This window comes from Lontra canadensis, unplaced genomic scaffold (assembly GCF_010015895.1).
Source record: "Lontra canadensis isolate GAN:19392208 unplaced genomic scaffold, GSC_riverotter_1.0 scaffold108, whole genome shotgun sequence".
Taxonomy (NCBI): Eukaryota; Metazoa; Chordata; class Mammalia; order Carnivora; family Mustelidae; genus Lontra; species Lontra canadensis.
Window position 1 is genome coordinate 2,308,806 of NW_022631102.1, and position 19,790 is coordinate 2,328,595.

Genomic DNA, 19,790 nt, shown 5'->3' on the forward strand with positions numbered 1-19,790 from the left:
TCCTTATTATTTAGCCGGAAAAAAAAAAGAATGAAATCTTGCCATTTGAGGAGGGAGCCAGAGGGCACTGAGCTCAGTGAAATCAGTCCATCAGAGAGAGACAGATGCCGTATGACTTCACTCATGTGTGGAATTTAAGGAACAAGACAAACGAGCACATGGAAAAAAAGAGAGAGGAACCCAGAAACAGACCTGTGACCACAACAGAACAGACCACGGGGAGGCAGGGAAGGGGGCTTAAGGAGCACACGTGTGAGCAGCACCGGGACGCGTGTGGGAGGCCCAGATCAGTACAGTGCGCACCTCAGACAAATAGAACACTGTACGGTAACAGACCAGAACTTAAGTAAAACTTTATATTAAGGAATGAATGAAGGAAGGAACAAATGGCACATTCCTGGGCTTGAGTCAGCCTTTCTGCATCAGACTCCGGGGCTAGGGCCCAGACACAACCTTTTCATAAAACAAACAGCTCAGAAAATTCTGTTCCGATTACCTGTGGGTTACCTCCCCCCTTTTTTTGGTAAAGATTTTATTTATTTATCTGAGAGAAAGAGCATGGAGGGGGAGGAGCAGAGGGAGAAGGAGACTGGGCTGAGCGTGGAGCCCGATGTGGGGCTCAATCTCATGACCTTTTTGAGGATCATGAGCTGAGCCAAAATCAAGAGTCAGTCGGTCAACCACCTGAGACACCCAGGCGCCCCTCTGTGGGTTACCTTTTGAGAAACTGCTCTGCCCTTCTGTCAAGAAGTAGGCAAGATGATACTTCCCAAAGTAGTCTACAGCAAGCTCTATCAAAATCCCAGCTCAGTTCAACAGAAATGGAAAGGTAAATCCTAAAATTCATGTGGAATTGCAAGGGACCCCGAGTAGCCAAAACAATCTTAAAAAAGAAAAATCTGGAAGACTCACACTTCCTGATTTCAAAACTATTATGAAGCTACAATGTTCAGTGTGGTACTGGCCCATGGACAGACACAGAAATCAGTGGAATGGAACTGAGAGTTAAGAAAAAAATCCATATAGTTCAAGTGACTGCCAAGATCGAGAAGACTGCCAAGACCATTCAGCGGGAAAAGAGCAGTGTTTTCGACAAGTGGTGCTCGCACAACTGGAGAGCCCACGTGTGAGAGAGTGAGGTCGGACCCTTACCTCACACCATATACAAAATCATCTGGAAATGAATCAAAAATAAATGAGAGAGCTAAATCTGGCAATGGTGTCTTAGATATGATATGAAAGGCATGAGCAATAAAGAGGAGAGATAAACTGGACTTCACCAAAATGAAGAACTTCTGTGTATCAAAGAACACTGTAAAGACAGCCCACACGATGTGAGAAAATATCTGCAAGCCACGTATCTAATAAGGGTCTAGTGTCCAAAATAAATAAAGAACTCTTAGAACCAACAAAAACATAAACGAACCATTTAAAAAACAGGCAAAGGACTCGAACAGACATTTATCTAAAGAAGACACACGAATGGCCAACACCACCATGAAAAGATGATCGACATCATTAGTCATTAGGGAGATGTGAATCAAAACCACACAGTACCGTTTGTACCGACTGCGAGGACTAGAAAAAGGAAAACGGGAAATAACAAGTGGAGAGGATGTGGAAACATGGGAACCCTCCTACTTGACGCGCTGGAGCCACCGTGGGAAACAGGCAGTTTAACCTCAAAAGGTTAGACACAGAATGACCGCACGACCCCGAAATCCCACTCCTAGATAAAGCCTGAAGAGCTGGGTCAGATGTTCAAACAGCACCCACACGAGTGTTCACAGCAACAGTCTTCACAACAGTCAGAAGGTCGAAGTGGCCCGAGTGGCCCATCAGCTGTCAAGTGGCTGGGTCTGTCCACAGGGGGTACCATTCAGTGGAAGAACTGATAGAGAAAATCACAAACACACCTTGAACGCCCAATGCTCCGAGAAGGAACCCATCGCCAAAGGCCACCTAGCATAGCAGTCCCTTTATCGGAAATGTCCGCAAGAGGACGATGGGTACAGAGAAAAAGCAGATTCATGGTTGCTAGGGGCCTGGGGAAGGGGGCTGGGGGGTGGCCGCTATGGGCAGAGCGATTTCTTGAAACTCGACGAACATGTCCTGGAGCTAGACGGTGATGAAGGTTGCCCCCAGTGAGAGGGAGGGCAGTACGGCTGACTCCAGGTTCCATGGAAACAGCACTTCTTACTAACGAAATCTCTGACTTTTCTGTTTTAAAGACTTGCTCAAACGATTTTGGGCTGGAAGGGACCCAGCAGACCAGCTAAACCGATTCCCTCAAATTCCGGGTGGAGAAAGTGATGAATCTGGCGCCGACGGTGAGGGCCCGCACCAGAGCTAAGCCTGGAGCTCAGGGCTCTGGGGGCTCAGATCAGAGTTTTCCCAACTTCCAGCAGGTGAAGTTTTTACCCTAAGAAGTGTATGCACACACGTACACACACACTCACACACACGTGAGCACACACCCCTTAGCCAGAATGCGAATACACCCAGGGCAAAAGAAAAAAAATACTGAAAATTTTATGGCCAAAGGAAGTGTTTGTCTGGACAGATCGCTTAGGTATGGGTCTCATGTGAACCTGGACAAAATTCAGGGGGAACATTTCAGGAACACAGAGAGCCAGCAAAGTGGTGGCTCATGCACCCACGTCACCAAGGGAGACACCGGGCAGGGCCAGGGACCAGCCCTATGGCCACCACCTTCCAGACTCTTCCCCATCGCTCCCAGGAGTCTCCCTCCTGGTATCTCTCATTTACTGACTCGTCAATCCACCTCGCACTTGTGACACACTGTGTGACATCACTCTTCCTCAGTGTGCAGTGACTGCCGGGAGCTGCCGCCATGAGGTCCTCTGGCGTGCGGTTTGCTGGTCCTCTGTCCGTGGCCCCACGGTTCTCGTATGCTCGGACTTCTGTGTGGTCCCTTTAGGTTTTCTGTGTCTCCCCTGTTGCAGATCCCCTTTCTGCTTCTGGTCTCTTCCTTCGAATCTCTGAAGCTTGAGAATCAGACGTGGGTATTAACAGGCCTGCATTTAAGGCACCAGCAGACTGTCAGGTGGAGTGAACGCCGAGGCTTCGACGCGCGGACCCTGCTGTCTTTTCTTCCCACTCAGCGTGTGTCCCTGGGCAGACGCCCTCCCCCTCGGGCTCCATGTCCCTGTTCTGAGTGTGAGTCAGATGACCTGCCAGACTCTTGACTCTGGGTTTTCATGTTCTGATGCCGGGTCGCAGCCGACTCTGACTGCCAGGCCGTGTGCTCTGGCCTCGCTGCCGGAGACCAAGGGCAGGTCTTCCACTGGAGGGCCATGGAGCGCTGGCCCTGTGAGCTGCCCCATGGCTGTGGTGACGGCCTCCCGGCCAGCCCCGTCCAAACAGCTCTGCTGGGACACGTTGAACGCATCAGGCTGAAGGGTGAGCTGTTACCTGAAGAGCGAGCTCCGCTGCGAAGAATGTTTGCAAACCGCTGGCCCAGCGGAGAGGAGCTACCAGAGGCCGGGTCTGCGGTTCTGCACGGGAGAAAGGCTCCCCCGCTTCTGTTCCCTGGTCAGCCGACGGCAAAGCCGGACACCCTGTCCCCGTCACTCCAGCACTGGCTCCGGCGATCTCGGACAGCTCCGCGTCTGGTCTCAAGCGTGACGGGGAAGCCGGCGAGCTGATCTGCTGAGAGCAGGAGAAGTGCCAAACAGCACGCGCAGAGGCAGCTTTCCTGGGCAGCTGTCGTGTTCTCGTCCTCCTCAGTCGGGGCTGGCGAAGCCGACTGCGGCCACTCCTCTGTCCACTGCCGGAGACCCTGCCCCTGACGCCAGCCCGACGCGTGGGCCGGGGTCCGCACTGGGGCTCCGTGCTGCAAGGATGCCGGGAGCCCGCAGGCACTACCCGCAGGCACCGGCCCCTGGGCGTCTGACAGCTGACCTCCCGGCGGCCGCTCACAGGCAGGCCCGGCCCTGCGATCCCGCTGGCCGGCTGCTGCGCCCACCCTAACCACCACCCCGATTTCTGAGGGCTGAAGGAGTGTGGGGGGGGGCGTGGGCATCCCCCCAGCGCCGGACCGTGGAGTGTGGAGTTGAAACAAGGTGGCCTCCACCCAGGTTCTCAGCACAAGGGGCTCAGAATCAGCTGTGGAGCCTTAAACCCCACAGCCTCTTGGGCCAGGAAAGCAGAGTGAACGCACACCTCCCTTCTCACTCCCTCCTCAACACACCATGAGAACAGGAGCTCATACCTCCCTTCTAGTGAGAAGACACACAGTGTGAACAGGAGCTCACACCTCCCTTCTCACTCCCTCTGTGACACAGTGAGAACAGGAGCTCACACAGGCTCCAACCTCCTCTGCGCTGGGAGAGCGAGAGGGGCAGGCGGCCACCTGAGGAAGCGGCAAGGCACTGGGGAGCAGGAAAGGCCCTAGTGGGGCCAGAAGGCTGAAAGCAACCGACCGTATGCAGGGAGCCCAGCAACACAGCCCAGCCAGCCACCACGCAGGGAGCCCCAGGCAAAGCTCCTCCCAGCAGTGTGCCCCACTCTCAGAACCAAGACTGCCAATGCCTGAGGCCAGCATCTGCCATGGAGAAGATGAGACAGATGCAGAGAACAAGCATGGAGACCACATGGGAGAAGAAACTTCAGAAACACCCTGGGGGGCGGGGACGCACGGAGGCTTGACAGTGGGAGAGCAACAGGGACTTGCGGGAACTAAAAGAGGCCCACAAAGTCATCCAACAATGGAGGGCAGGAAGAAGCTGAGAGTGTCTTTTAGGAAGTAGGACAAGAGCCAAAGAGGAGAAAATGGGAGAGGGAAGAACAGTGGAGGCCACTGGTTAGGACGTCCTCAGGACAGAAGCAGGAATCCCTGAGAGGGCAAACGGAGAAAACAGGAGGGTAGAGGCAGGAAGCAGATTGCCAATGGGGTAGCAGGACATGAACTCCAGGCTGGGAGGCCTGTCAGCAGAGGCTAAAACAGGCCCTCCTCGGGGCGTGTCACTGCCTCTTCTGGAAACACTGGGAACAGAGAGACCTTCAACTACCAGAGACAGAAGCAGGTTGGACAACGAGGATCAAGGATCAGAATGGCTCAGACTTCTCAACACCAACGCTGGACACCAGGTGACAGAGAAAACCCTTCAAAATTATAAAGGAAAACGATTTCCAAGCCAGATTACTCTACCCAGTCAAGGCCAAGGGTGAATGTGGGCAGAAGACTTTCAAGTTACTTACCATGAGCCATTCTCAGGAACCAACTGGAGGATAGAGCTCACCAAAACGAAGCAAGAGGAAGACTGGGATCCAGGACAGAGAGGACCCAACATGAAGGGGTGGGGGGCAAAGGGCAATCTGAGGTAGACTGGGTGACCAGGCCAGATGGGGGCCGGCCACACCTGCAGGAGGATCCCTCCAAGAGGATGAACTGGATGGGACCAGATGTGCCCAAGGGTATGGAGAGGAAACGGACAGCTGGTGTGGGGCTGAATACGTAAAACCACATAGAAAACCAGATGGCAGAACAAGACCATTATCCAGGGAAAAGAGAGTAGCAGAGGCAGGAAAATGCAGTTTCGGTTACCCCCTTGCTCAGCCTAAGGGGCACGTCTCCTACCCTGCAACGTGGCCGCGAGCGATGGGGGCGAGGGGTGCCGTGGCAGGCAGGCAAGGATAGGGAATGATGGATCGCTCTGCATCCTTCTCTCCCAGCAGAGAGTCAACTGAAAACACTTAGAGCTAGAAGGAACGAGAAATTGCTCCCTAAGCAGTCATTCAGGGATAGGAAGCTAAAGGGAAGTAGCTTTCCAGGGAGGGGGAAACAGGTAGGGAGGCCTGCTTCATGGAGCTTCTTCTAGCTGATACGTTAGCCTCCGTCCTCATGTGAGTGACCTGGACTGAAACTAGCCAACCAAGGCGCCGCAGAGCCCGCTGCAGCCTGCTAAGCTTATCTCCAGGAGAGGGACCTATGCCAGGACCTCTGAAAACATGCCTCGGGTGGGCCTCACGTGGTTCTGATTCTCCACTCTACTGGTCAGGAAATGAAGGGCCAGGGAGTTTGGGCAACTTTCCCAAGGTCTCTTGGTCTCATGGAAAAAGAGAAGTACTAGTTCAGGTTCCTCTGATGCCAAGTAACAGGCTCTGCCTCTAGTGGGGACAGTCCCGGCTGGAGGCCACAGCTTCCCAGAGCACCACACCCTAGCCCCGAGAGTGGAGGCTACTGCAGGTGGCCAGGGAGGAGACCGCACGCCCGCTTCCCGCTGGGTCTGTGCACGCACGTGTGTGCAGACAAGCTGGGAGGACAGCCTCCTGAAGCACCATGGACTCGAGCCCTGCTGGCTCCACAGGACCTGAGCGGGGCCACCCACAGGGCCAGCAGGCACACGCAGGGGGGCTGGTCCAGTCCCCGAGAGAAGGCTGGATTCCAGCACGGGTTGGTTTTCTTCACGCAAAAGCGTTCTACCTCAGGGCTCCCACTTCCATTCCAATTCAGCCTTGTCTCTCAGACGTGCAAACAGACCCATGGAACCAGGCCAGAGAATTTCCAGTCCTCACTGCAAACCTTCCTCATTCAGCTTCTGCCCCGATGTGGGTCAAAGGACATCTCGAGTCTTTTCTTCATACAATACGTTCTCTGCACCCTACGGTCCCAGTTCTCAATTGGGGGCGACAGTATTTAGTGCCGAGAGGGACAGGCAACTAAGGCCTCCTAGTGCTCAGGGTGGTCCCCAGCCACTGACTGTCCTGTCCAAACCCCAAGGGGCAGCACTTTTCCCTACTCAGAAACACCAGGCCAAACCCGGGGCTTGCTGGTCGCTGGAAACGCCCGTGTCTACAGGGTCCAGTTCAGATACTACACGGCCCACAGAAGTCAGGGCTGGCCACTGGGGGCGATCGGTGTGTTTTTCGTGGTTGTGATCATAACGTACCACACCCTCTTCTTTGAGTCAATGATCCCTTGATCCCTTATCTCACGTGTGGAGGCAGCTCCGTGCATTTCTGTTCCCCCTGCAACCCCCAGCACGACGTAGTGTGGGCAGTCCTCCTCCCTGACACTTCTTCACTGCTTGATACAGGTTCTCACCAGCTCACAGAGGCGTAACTGACATACACAAGATGTACACATTTAACGTGTACGACTCATTAAGTTTTGACATATATATGGCCTCAAGATATCATCCTGTGTCGCTCCTCTATAAACCCTCCCACCCGCCCACCGATCCCTGGGCAACCACCGTGCTCTGTAACCACACATCAGCGAGCATTCTCTACACTTTCTATAACCTGATCACACGATACGTATGCCTTTCTGTCTCAGTTCTTCACTCAACATAATTATTGCATCAAATTTGGAAACCTTTCGGCAGTATTTCTTCAAGTCACCCCCGCTCCTCCTCCTCCTTGGGATGGCTGCATGTGAACTAGGCCTGGTGAGGTTATCCCACGCTAACTGCTGCTCTCAGCTTCTTCCAGCCTTTTTTTGTTTTCTCTGTTCTAGTTTGAATGGCTTCACTGCTGCATCTTTGACTTCCCAGACCTTTACTCCTGAAACGTCTACACAGCCATCAATCTCGTAGAGGATTTTTCATCTCAGACGTTGTAATTTTTATCCCTGAAGTGTGATCTAGGTCTTTTTTATATACCCCGGTTTCCTACTTAATGTATGTAGTCTTTCCCCCAGTATCTAGAATGAAAAGGGTAAAGTTATAACAACTGTTTTAATACCCTATGGGTTTTATCATTTGGGTCATTTCTGGGTCAGCTTCTGTTGATGGATTTCCCTCCTTTCGCTGTAGGTGATATTTTTCTGTTTCTCTGCTTGCCTGGTGAGTCCTGACCAGATGTAAGACAATGTGAATTTGGGTGCCTGGGTGGCTCAGTTGGTTAAGCTACTGCCTTCGGCTCAGGTCATGATCCTGGAGTCCCGGGATCGAGTCCCACATCAGGCTCCCTGCTCTGCAGGGAGTCTGCTTCTCCCACTGACCTCTCTCCTCTCATACTCACTCTCTCTCTCATTCTCTCTCTCAAATAAACACAATCTTAAAAAAAAAAAAAAAAAAAAGACAATGTGAATTTTACCTTGTCGGTGCTGGGTATTTTCAGAATTTACAAATATTCTTGAGTTTTGTTCTAGGATGCCACTAAGTTACTCAGAAACAGTTTGATCCTTCCAGCTCTTGCTCATTTTAAGCTCTGGTCACCGGTGTCAGAGTTGGATTGACCATAGGGCTGATTTTTGCCTCCTCACCGAAGCCAAATGCTCTTGAGTGACCCAATTCCAGATGGTTAGGACTTGGGCTTCCTACTCTGGATGGTGAGATCAGGAACCACTCCTAGCTCTGCCTGAGCTCCCAGGCATGCTTCTTCTACCGCTTCCAGGTGGTTCTCTGGCCCTGGTCAGTTCCTGGGCCGAAGCCCGCGGGGCCTCTGCAGCTCTGCAGTCTCCGCCCAAGGTGTTGCCGCCTGCACTTCCCGTGGGGCCGGTACGCATCCTCAACTCAAGGAGCGGGCTGGGCGCGGCCAGCCCCTAGCTGGGGTCCCCCTCCCACTGCAACAGCCTGACAACTAGAGGGTTCACCTCATTTGTTTTCTATTTCCCAGGGGGTCACTGTCCTTCATTGTTGGACGTCCAAAGTCTTGAAAACCACGGTTTCACGCAATCTGTCCAGATTTTAGTTACTTCAGGCAGGAGGGTAAATCTGGTTCCTGTTACTCTGTACTGGCTGGAAGCATAAGTTCATTTGACTGGCCGAAAGCTTCAGATTTTATGTTCGAGTGATGATCCCTCCTGTGTACATGGATCGTGCAAGGTATTTTATCTGTGTGTCATGTATTTTAACTTAAGAGAGAGCTACCTATGAATGTCAGCTATCAGTCTCCCTAGAAGAAGGGCATTTGGAAGACAACGTTCTAGAGCTCCTGCCGCGTTCACAGACCTCAGAGCACGTGCTCGGCAGCAGGTACCAAGGCAGCGTGAGCTCACATGTGGAAGGACACCGAGAGAGCCTGGGACAAAACGGGGATGGCAGAGGGAGGCAGCATTACTCATCACTGTGCCCAGATCAATTGGGTCCCCTGTGTCCCCACTCTTGGAGGCAAGTATTTCCTCCACACAGATGGAAAGTATTTTTGAGGGAGTATTTTAGGCTTTTTTGTTCTCCTGACTCTGCTGGAAAGTAAAGGAGGTGAATTAACATTTACTATGAGTCTTCTTTCACCGGTGACTTTACACACATTACTGAATACCCACGTGCCCTCACCCGAGGTTTATTATGACAATTTTGGAACATACAAAAGACCTGAGAGAATTCTACAGAAACACCCGTATACTCACTACCGACAACGCCTCCCCGCGCATGCCTACTCATGGACCCACCTGTCCGTCTGTCCGCTGAGTCCGCCCTGCTTCTGGAGGGGCCTCAAGGAGAGTTGCAGACATCAGCGGAGTTTCTCCCAAAACCTTCAACATGCACATCATCAACTACAGTAAATATTAGTTCACAGTTCTCTCTTGAGGAGGAGGCTACACACAGTAAGTGTACAGACACCAGGCACACCAGTCCCTGAGTGCCGGCAAACGTCATCCCCCGGGAAAGCAGCCTCAAGCCTGCTGCCAATCACCCTCCTCCCCGCCCCTGTGTCCCCCCAGGCAACCATGGTTCTGATTTCCGCCACCAAGATCTGTTCAGTTTGACCTGCTCTAGAATTTCCTCTAACTGGAGTGATAAGGAAGCTACGCAAACTGTAGTAGTTGTGGGCCTGCTGTCACCTCTGCTAGGTGGCAAAGGCTAGCTCCAAAGCTGCTAGGGCCACCACTCCACTGGGAACAGTTCTCTTTATCAATACTCAGCAGGACATGATTTTTTAAAAAAAGATTTATTTATTTACTGGGGCGCCTGGGTGGCTCAGTCGGTTAAGGCGCTGCCTTCAGTTTAGGTCATGATCCTGGGGTCCTGGGATCGAGTCCCACATTGGACTCCTTGCTCGGCAGGGAGCCTGCTTCTCTCTCTGCCTCTACCTGCCACGCCACTCTGCCTGCTTGTGCTCTCTCTCTCTGGCAAATAAATAAATAAAATACTTAAAAAAGAAAGGATTTATTTATTTACTATTTGAGAGAGAGAGAGATGGAGGGAGACAGAGTAGGAGGGACAGAGGGAGAGGGGGAGAAAATCCCAAGCAGATGCCCCACTGAATGCAGAGCTGGACACAGGGTTCGATCCCACAACCCTGAGATTATGACCTGAGCCGAAACCAAGAGTCAGATGCTTAACCAATTGCAGCACCCAGGCACCCCTGGCCAGGACACGATTTTAAATGGCTTTTCAGAGTACACCCTTAATTATTTATAACCACGGCCACTGCACTGATGTGCTAAGCAGACTCCCCCTCCCACCAGGGTGGGTGCTGCCCCTGCTTCCCTCACCACACACAGCCTCATGGCACCAGCAGAAGAGTCAAGTTCACCCTGCTATAAATAGCCTGGCAACAAACAGCTTTGAGAACATAATTTGATTATTTCCTAAGATTGCATCTTATTCAGATCATTCAGAGTCATGAACTACTTATTCCATAAGCAGTGTAAGTTCACTGCCAGATTTTTGGAAAACAGCAGTAAACAAAAGGAAGAAAAAAATCAGCCACAACAGCACCACCTGGACACACCCATTATCACCCGCTCTGGATACAGAGTTTTCAGTGTATACGTCATTTTTTTCAATGAAAACAGAATCACTGAACATGTTTTTTAACTCCACAATGTGCTGTTTCTCCACGGGAACAGAAAGTCCTCTGTGGAGTCATGCGGACGAGTTTTGGGGATTTCCCCGAATAAACACTTCACAGCTTAACTCGGCTCCTTCGGGGCAAATCCCAGTAACATCCCTCCTCCAGGGCAGAGACCTCCTAGCCGCTAAACATGTAACTAGCAACGTCTTTTCCTCTCTCTTCTTCAAAACCAGGACTCTCAAATGGGATTCCATCTGCTGCTCTGGCGTGTGAAGCTTGGGGCCCCCGTCCTGGAGAACAACCCCTCCCGCCGCCCCAGAAGGATGAGCTATGTTGGGGAAAGTCCAGTGAGGCACGAGGCTGACTTGCTGTACAGCGTCTTGCCTTTGCAAGAGAGGGATCTAACCCATGGCCTCCCCAGTGAGGCAATAGGGACCTGGTTTCCTCACCCGAGGGCCTACTAGCATTTGTATTTCAGGACAGAACACTAGTCATCCATCAGAACACCCCAAAATTCTTAGGAGTAGGTGCTCAGCTGTACCCACAGAACTTGGCTTTGGGTTGTGAGTGCCCCCTCCTTCCACCTTCTGTCCCCTGTTGCGAGTGACCTGTGCCAGGTTCGTGGGTGCCACCAGAGGGTATGAGTGAGAATGTCATCGAGGGTGCTCAGCCGTGCTTCCAACTAGGGGTTAAGGAAAGGGAAACCTCCTCGGCCTGCTCTCTGCTCTGCTGTCCTGCAGTGATGTTCATCTTGAGGAATCGATGGGCAGCCCAGTTCAGGTGGGGGTCTCCTCTTAATGCGAGCCCTTGTCTGGCGACAGTCCTCCTGTGGTTAGATGTGAACTTATCCAAAGATCCCATGCGTAAAGTCACATCACGTGAGAGATCCCTACTGGCAGATCTGGAGCACGGCACCCCCATGGGGATTATCTATTATCATGCTTATACACTTATTTCATTGTTTTGTTGTTCATATGGCTAAAAATACCTAAAGCAACTGAATTTAAATTTTTTAAATATTAGCTGGACCATTTGCCAGACATAGCCATAGTGCAGGCAGAGTAGATGAGCCTCAGAGAATGGATAAGAGGCCCATGCAGGAAGGGTGGGCTGCAACCTCCCTCCACGTGAGGCGCCGCGCCAGGTTCAGCAAAGAGCAGAGTCTGCTCGGGAGTCCCGAGAGGGGACCAGGAGGTGGAGGGCAGCGAGTGGACGGGTGATAGAAGAGGTAGGCCAAACCTGGACGCTCCTCGTCTTGTCCTGGGGCCCTCGGTGCCCACAGTTAGGCGAGATGTCACATCGCCAACTGACCTTGCTCTTGAACTACCTCTAATGTGGCCAGAACATTCTCTCACTAAAGCAAAAATGCCAAAAAAGAAAAAAAAATCCTAAACACAACTATAAATATTTTCTTCAAATCCTTCCATATGTTAGTAAGTCTGAAAACTGAGTCATTTGTTTTGAGTACTTCGTGAAAACTTCACCCCAAAACTACTCCGGGGGGAGGTTTTCCCCAGGGATGAGAAAGAAACAGAAATAGAGTCGGCGCTGCCAGCTGTGACGGGTTTCTTGTGCTTCACCCCACGGTGCCTGTCGGCACCTGCGACCTGCCTCCCTCTGAGTCCACTGCAAACACATTCCACACGCTGGCCAGGAAGCACACGCGGAAGAACGAGTAAGATGAAGCGGGACGAGGTCGATCATGACTGCATTAAACTCTAATGCTCAGATCCAACCACACGGCCCTGACCTTCTAAACCCTCTGGGGGAAGCGGCATCTCCCCACTGCCACACCCCTCTGGTCAGGCCCTCTGCAGCTGAGCGGTGGGTGCCAGCCGCTGAGGAGAGGCAGGCCCTGCCGAATGGCGGAGCACAGCAGGCCGGGGGCCGGGTCTCAGCTTGGTCACTCACAAGAGTGGTGCTTCCACCCGGTCACTTGTTTGTCCCAAGTCACGTGCTTCCTCTGCCAAGTGGGGAGGGCCACTCCTGACTCCTATGTCCTGTGGTAAATTCAGGACTACGGCAGCTCAGGGCTGGAAAAAGCATGGTATAAAAGCCTGGGCAAATGCAAAGCCTGTTTTTTTTTTTCCCCATAGGAACCAATTTGAAAAGCATTTTGAATCTTCAAAGTCCACAGAAAGTAAATGTCTTCTCCAGTGCACTAAAGCTAACTGAGTCATAAAACGTGGCTCCAGTCAGTGGAACTCCTGGAATAGTTAGTGTTTAACAGCCTATCTAGCAATCGTTACTATATCCAGAGCATAGCTAAGGCCCTTTCATATGAATTTGCTCTATTGGCCATTTTCCTGGGCAAAGCTGTTGATTGCTACCGTCCATAGAGCACTCCAAGTAAGGCTTTCTCTCTCCAATTTGAGCTCCACTTCCTAGAGGTTATTCTAGAATCTAAATAGAGAAAACAAGAGCAATTTGCAGGTCCATAGAGTCTCTGATGTAACCCAAGCAGCCCGCGGCCGCAGAGAGGGCCCCAAGAGAGGCAAGGCTGGCTAGAGCCCACCACTGGTAGCAGCCCGCTGTTTGACCACCCCTCGCCCCCCGGCAACCACCAGCTGGGTCTCCCCCAACATGCCCTGCAGATCTCACTCTCGCCCTCAGCAGCCCTCCACCAATGCTGGCGTGGCCCGGTGCTGGGATTCTGCACACCTTTCTGGTCACTCTACGTCTTCTATAGCATGTGATAATGTGACAAATACTGCTGGGAAATCTCAGAGGAACACCACTAGCAAGCAGAACACTGTGCACAACAAGCTGTAGAAGAACAAGGATTACAGTGGAAACAGATGAACTCAGGAATAGAAAAAACAACAGAGAAAAGTCAACAAAACCAAAAGACATTCTTTGAAAAGATCAATAAAATTGACAACTTTTAGCTCTACTAAGTAAGGAAAAAAGAGAGAAGGCTCAAACCACTAAAATCAGAAATGAGAGAGGGAGCATAACTATCAACCTCACAGAAATAAAAAGGAGTACAGGGGATACTACGAACATGTGGGTACCGATAAGTCAGGTAACGGCGAAGAAGTGAACAAATCGCCAGAAAGACTAACTACTCAAACAGAATCAAGAAGAAACAGAAAACTCTAAATGGACCCGAACAAGCAAGGAGACTGAATCAGGAATCAATACCCGTCTCACTAAGAAGAGTCCAGGCTTACACTGAGGAACTGTAAAAATGCTTAAAGAAAAATTAACACCCATCTTTCAGAAACTCTTCCAAAAAACAGGAGGAAGAAACACTTCTCGACTCATCCTAAGAGGCCAGCATCGCCCTGAGAGCAAAACCAGACTAACACATGACAAGAAAAGAAAACCAAAGACCAATCTCTCTTGTGGACACAGAAATCCGTGACAAAATACCAGCAGACCAAATCCGGCACCGTATATATAAAAGATTACACAGCACAGCCAAGCAGGATTTACCCCAGAAACCAAAGGTGGTTCAGCATACAAGTCAATCCCTACAATACTTCACATTAATAAAGGGAAAAAATCCACATGATCATCTCAGTAGATGCAGAAAAAGCACTTGACATAATCCAACGTTTTTTCGTGGAAAAAAAAAAACATTCAACAAAACTAGGAATAGAAGGGGTCTTCTTCAGTCTTTAAAGGGAATCTATAAAAAATGCACAGCTAATATCATTATTTAATGGTGAAAGAAAGGATGTTTTCCTCCTAAGTTCAGGAACAAAATGAGCTCTCGCCACTTCTCAACACCATACAGGAGGCTCCAGCCAGGGTAAGTAAACAAGAAAGAGAATTAAAAGACATCCGGATAGAAAAGGAAGAAGTAAAATTATCCCTATTTGTAGATGACATGATTTTGTATAGAAGAAATCCTAAGCAAACCACAAGAAAATTATTAGAAGAAATAAGTCTACCCAGTTTTCCACATACATGATCAATATACAGAAACTTACCTAGCAATGAACAAACCAAAATGGAACTGAAAAGACAATTCCATTCACAATAGCATCAAAAAGAATAAATGACCCAGAAGTACATTTAACAAAGGTAGGAAAAAAAACACATACTCTGAAAACCACACAACTGCTAGAGGAAATTAAAGAAGATCTGAGTAAGTGCAAAGAAGCTCATGTTCATGGATTGAAAGATTTAATTCTATGACGATGGCAAGACTTCCCCCAAGTGATCTACAGATTCACACAATTCCTATAAAAATCCCAGCGGGCACTTCTTTTTGCAGTAATTGACAAACTGGGGGCGCTTGGGTGGCTCAGTGGGTTAAGCCTCTGCCTTCGGCTCAGGTCATGATCTCGGGGTCCTGGGATCGAGCCCCACATCGGGCTCTCTGCTCAGGAAGTGGGGAGCCTGCTTCCCTCTCTCTCTGCCTGCCTCTCTGCCTACTTGTCAAATAAATAAATAGATCTCTCTCTGTCAAATAAATAAATAGATTAAAAAAAAAAAGAAATTGACAAACTGATCCTACAATTCATATGGATATGCAAAGGACCCAGAGTAGCCAAAACAATCTTGAAAAAGGAAAATCACTTCCTGATTTTGAAATTTACAACAAAGCTAAATAATCAGGACAATGTGGGTACTGGCATAATGATAGATATACAGGTCACTGAAATGGAACAAAAGTGAAAAACCTTAATTTTTGGTGCATTAAAAAAATTTATGATGCATTGATTTTGACAGACCTCCAAGAGAATGTAATGGGTAAAAGTAAGTCTTTTCAATAAACAGTGCTGGTATAATGGGATATCCATGTGTAAAAGAATGAATTTGGACATCTATCTCATACCACATACAAAAATTAACCGAAAATAAATCAAATACCTAAATATAAGGGCTAGAGAGCGCCTGGGTGGCTCAGTCAGTTAAGCGTCTGCCTTTAGCCCAGGTCGTGATCCCAGGGTTCTGGGTTCGAGTCCCAGTTTCTCCCTCTCCCACTCTCCCTGCCCCCCTGCTTGTGTGCTCTTTCTCAAATAAATAAATAAAACCTTAAAAAAATAAATATAAGGCCTGGAAATATAAGACTACTTTTTTCTTTTTTTTTTTTTTAAAGATTTTACTTATTTATTTGATAGAGAGATACAGTGAGAGAGGGAACACAAGCAGGGGGAGTGGGAGAGGCAGAAGCAGGCTTTCTGCTGAGCAGGGAGCCCAATGTGGGGCTCGATTCCAGGACCCTGAGATCCTGACCTGAGCTGAAAAGCAGACCCTTAATGACTGAGCCACCTGGTGCCCCCAGAGATATAAGATGTCTAAAAGAAAACACAGGTGCAAATCTTCATGACCTTGGAGTAGGCAACAGTTGTACATATGTCATCAAAGTCTTATGTAAAGCATATATCTGATAAGGGTCTAGTATCTAGAATACCTAAAGAACTCTTTTTTTTGTTTGTTTTTTAAACTTTTTTTTTTTTAAAGATTTTATTTATTTATTTGACAGAGAGAGAGATCACAAGTAGGCAGGCAGAGAGAGAGAGGGGGTAGCAGGCTCCCCGCTGAGTGAGAACCCAATTCGGGGCTTGATCCCAGGGCTCTGAGATCATGACCTGAGTTGAAGGCAGAAGCTTAACCCACTGAGCCACCCAGGCACCCAAGAACTCTTAAAACTCAATAATTAAAAGACAATTAGTCCAGCTGAAAAATAAGCAAAGGATCTGAATGTATTGTTCTCCAAGGAAGATACAGGAATGACCAATAGCACATGAAAAGATCTTCAACATCATTAATCATTAGGGAAATATATGAGATACCATTTTTACAACTATTAGCATGGCTAGAATAAAAGCATCGGGCAGGTAAAGTTTTTGGTGAGGATGTGGAGAAACTAGAACCCTCATACTTTACTGATGGGATATAAAATGATGCAACCACTGTCTTTGCGGAAAACCATTCATTTATTTGTTTGATTTTATTTTTAAGTAATCTCTACACTCAACTTGGGGCTCAAACCCACAACCCGGAGATCCAGAGTCACGTGCCCCATCAGCTGAGCCGGCCAGCCACCCCAAGTCCTTAAACATTTAAAACACACATTCACCATCTGACCCTGCAATCACCTTTAAAGGTCTCTACCCAACAGAACTGAAGACACAACTCCACACAAATACTGATCCACGAATGTTCACAGCAGCCTACACGTGGGCACAACCCAAATGTCCATCACCTGACGAATGGGTAAGCACAAAGTCCCTCCACGGATGGAGTATTATTCTGTTATAAAAGGAACAAAGTACTGACACACGCTACCACATGCCACGGTACTTCTCACCATGACACTAAAAGAAAGACAGCAAAGGTGGCCACATACTGTATGATTCTATGTAGGGAAAAGGCAAATCCAGGAGCAGGCAAAGGCATAACCACAGAGGGGAGATTAGAGGGAACTGGAGATTCCAGGAGAAAAGGAGCTAACTACGAATGAGTATGGATTTTCCTTTTGGGGTGATAAGCAAGTTCTGGAACTGGACACTATTGCTCAACTCTGTGAATAAAACCCCCTGATTTATACAATATGAAAAAGGTGAACTAGAACTCTTTTTCTGTTTGTTTTTTGTTTTTTGCAGGCTCCCCACTAAGCAAGGAACCCAATGAGGGACTTGATCCCAGGATGCTGGGATCACCTGCGCTGAAGGCAGATGCTTAAGGGACTGAACCACCCAGGCACCTCTGCAACTTCGTTTTTTCCAACAAGTCACAAAGTAGGGACTAGCAGGAGTTGGAGCAGATAACTCTTATGAAATCACAAGGTCCTGATTATAAATTTTAACAGAAATATACCTAGTATAGCAACCAGTCCCGTTAGATCTTTAAAGGATCTAAACAGTATTTAAATAGTGCCCTAAAATCAGGCTTCTGCTTCTAATATGAATGGAGGAACAGTCAAGAGAAGAAGAAAAACATGTAGGATACATGGTAAGCTGAAATATGGCAGGGGTTGGGGAGGGGACAGGGCAGAGGGGTTGGGAAACAGAATTTCAACCAACCAGGAAAGGCACTCACAAAATGCTAATAATAGACAGTCTCCATGACAAGATTTTAAGTGACTCTTAATTTCTGTGCTATACTTTTGGGTACTGTTTGATTTTAATTTTATTTTTTATTTTATTTACTTATTTATTTTTAAGTAAGCTCTATGCCCAGCATGGAGCTTGAACTCACGACCCCAAGATCAAGAGTCCTACGCTCCACTGACTCAACCAGCCAGGTACCAATTTTATTTCTTTAAAAAACGATTTTGGTTTTGTAAAAAGTTAAAATATTTTTATTTTGAGAGGAAAAGTCTCTTAAGTGCTGACTTAGATCACCTTTAAGGAGGTGTTCAGTTTGCAGTTCCACAACTGGGATGCCAATGAGTGAGCACCCGCGGGGGGCTGTCCCTCCAGGGACTCCTGCCTCTGCCCCCACCTGCGTACACAAGCGGGTGTGGCCCCGCCTCCAGGGTCTGCGTTCTGGCGGCCTCTGTCTCCTGGAGGAGCAGCCTGCGGTCAGCGCGGTTTTGCTTACCTGGACCGGGGGCTCAATCATTATCCAGGCCGGAAGCATCAGACTGGGGTTGAGAGGCTGGGTCCCCACTCGGAAGTACACGCCACCCCTAGAGTCACACGCCCAGATGTGCTGATTGCCACACGCCAAGCTTGTCAGTTTTACAGCTCCTGTAGGCAAGTAAAGGAAAAGGCCACACACTAACTACTTTTGTAAAATGACGAATCCTTCACTTAACCTATGGACTTTGATTTTATCCTTCAAAGAAAGAGGGTGAAGCTGGTGAAGCTGCCTCCGCCGTGGCTCCTGCCAGCTGGGGTCGGCGAGGCCTCCAGCTGTCCCTCCACCTGCCAGGCGCCACGTGGCGGCTCGCCTGCCTCACGGGCGAAGCTGTCAGGACATTGTGGGCACTGCGCCCCGAGCTAGGCAGCGCAGGCTTAGCAGGGGTGGGGGCCTCGTCCGTGGCTTCCACACGTCTGCGCAGACCACCAGCAAATTCTGCATCTGTGGGGAGGGCGCTCCTCTTTATCGGGAACCCTCATCCCGGGGAGAATTCACTCGAAGTCGCTAAGTCTCTTAGAAGCTCCATGTTTCTGTTCACACGTCTCCTGGGGGCTGAAATCAGGTTTTTTTTAAAGATTTTATTTATTTGACAGAGATCACAAGTAGGCAGAGAGGCAGGCAGAAAGAGAGAGAGAGGAGGAAGCAGGCTCCCTGCTGAGCAGAGAGCCCGATGCAGGGCTCCATCCCAGGACCTTGGGAGCATGACCTGAGCCAAAGGCAGAGGCTTGAACCCACTGAGCCCCCCAGGCGCCCCTGAAACCAGTTTTAAGAGAAAAGGAAATGGGCAGAGGCTTTAAAGGGAAATTACACCTAATTAATAGTCTGCCTGGCAAAAAGCACAGCTGGTGGTGACCCAGCGGCTGCTGTGGGGCCAGGGGCGGCCTCACCCTCACCTGGAGCCCTGCCACAGTGACGCGTGGGGACTATTATCTCAGGTCACACACAAGGTCGTCATCGGGACTCAGACAGGAAGAGACCTGCCCAAGGTCCCAGGGTGAGGACGCAGCTGAGCCAGGAGGCAAAGGTCTGAAGTCAGGCCAGCCCGACTCCCCCACACCGGCCATGTGGCCTCTGGGACGCCAGCAAATGCGCACACCGGATGTTCAGCCCAGTCAGTTTTGACAGACCCAGGGAACACACGTCCTGTCAAGTTACAGAACACTTTCATCGCCCCGGAAAGTTCCCTTGGGGCCCCTAGTCAATCCCCTCGGCTCTGAGGCACCCACCACCCTTCTGATTTCTATCACCAGGGGTTAGTTAGTCCGGTCTAGAGGTCCGCAGAGACAACCACAGGTGCACTCTCGTGGCTTCGGTCAGTCGTGGACCGTGTGCAGGATCCGTCCCCAGCGCCGCTTCTTTGTGTCGTGAGCACCGCCCCACGGCCCGCCAGTGCTGCACCCTACCCAGCCCCCAGTGAGGGACACCTGTGCCGTGTCTGCTCCCTGCGACAGTCATTCCTGTACAAGACTCGTGAGTGTGTGTTGTTTTGCTCGAGTGGTACCTAGGAGTGGACGTGCAGGGCCATGGGGCGGGGG

The 19,790-nt window shown here is 49.8% G+C and overlaps 1 protein-coding gene across 1 annotated transcript in view; it reads right to left on the bottom strand.

Annotated features, from left to right (window-relative positions):
• TECPR2 (tectonin beta-propeller repeat containing 2) overlaps positions 1 to 19,790 on the bottom strand; it is a 98,935-nt gene that overhangs the window by 8,738 nt on the left and 70,407 nt on the right. The window contains exon 17 of the mRNA XM_032839690.1: positions 18,214 to 18,362. Coding sequence (XP_032695581.1) covers positions 18,214 to 18,362 — 149 coding nt within the window. The remainder of the gene's footprint in view (positions 1 to 18,213; positions 18,363 to 19,790) is intronic.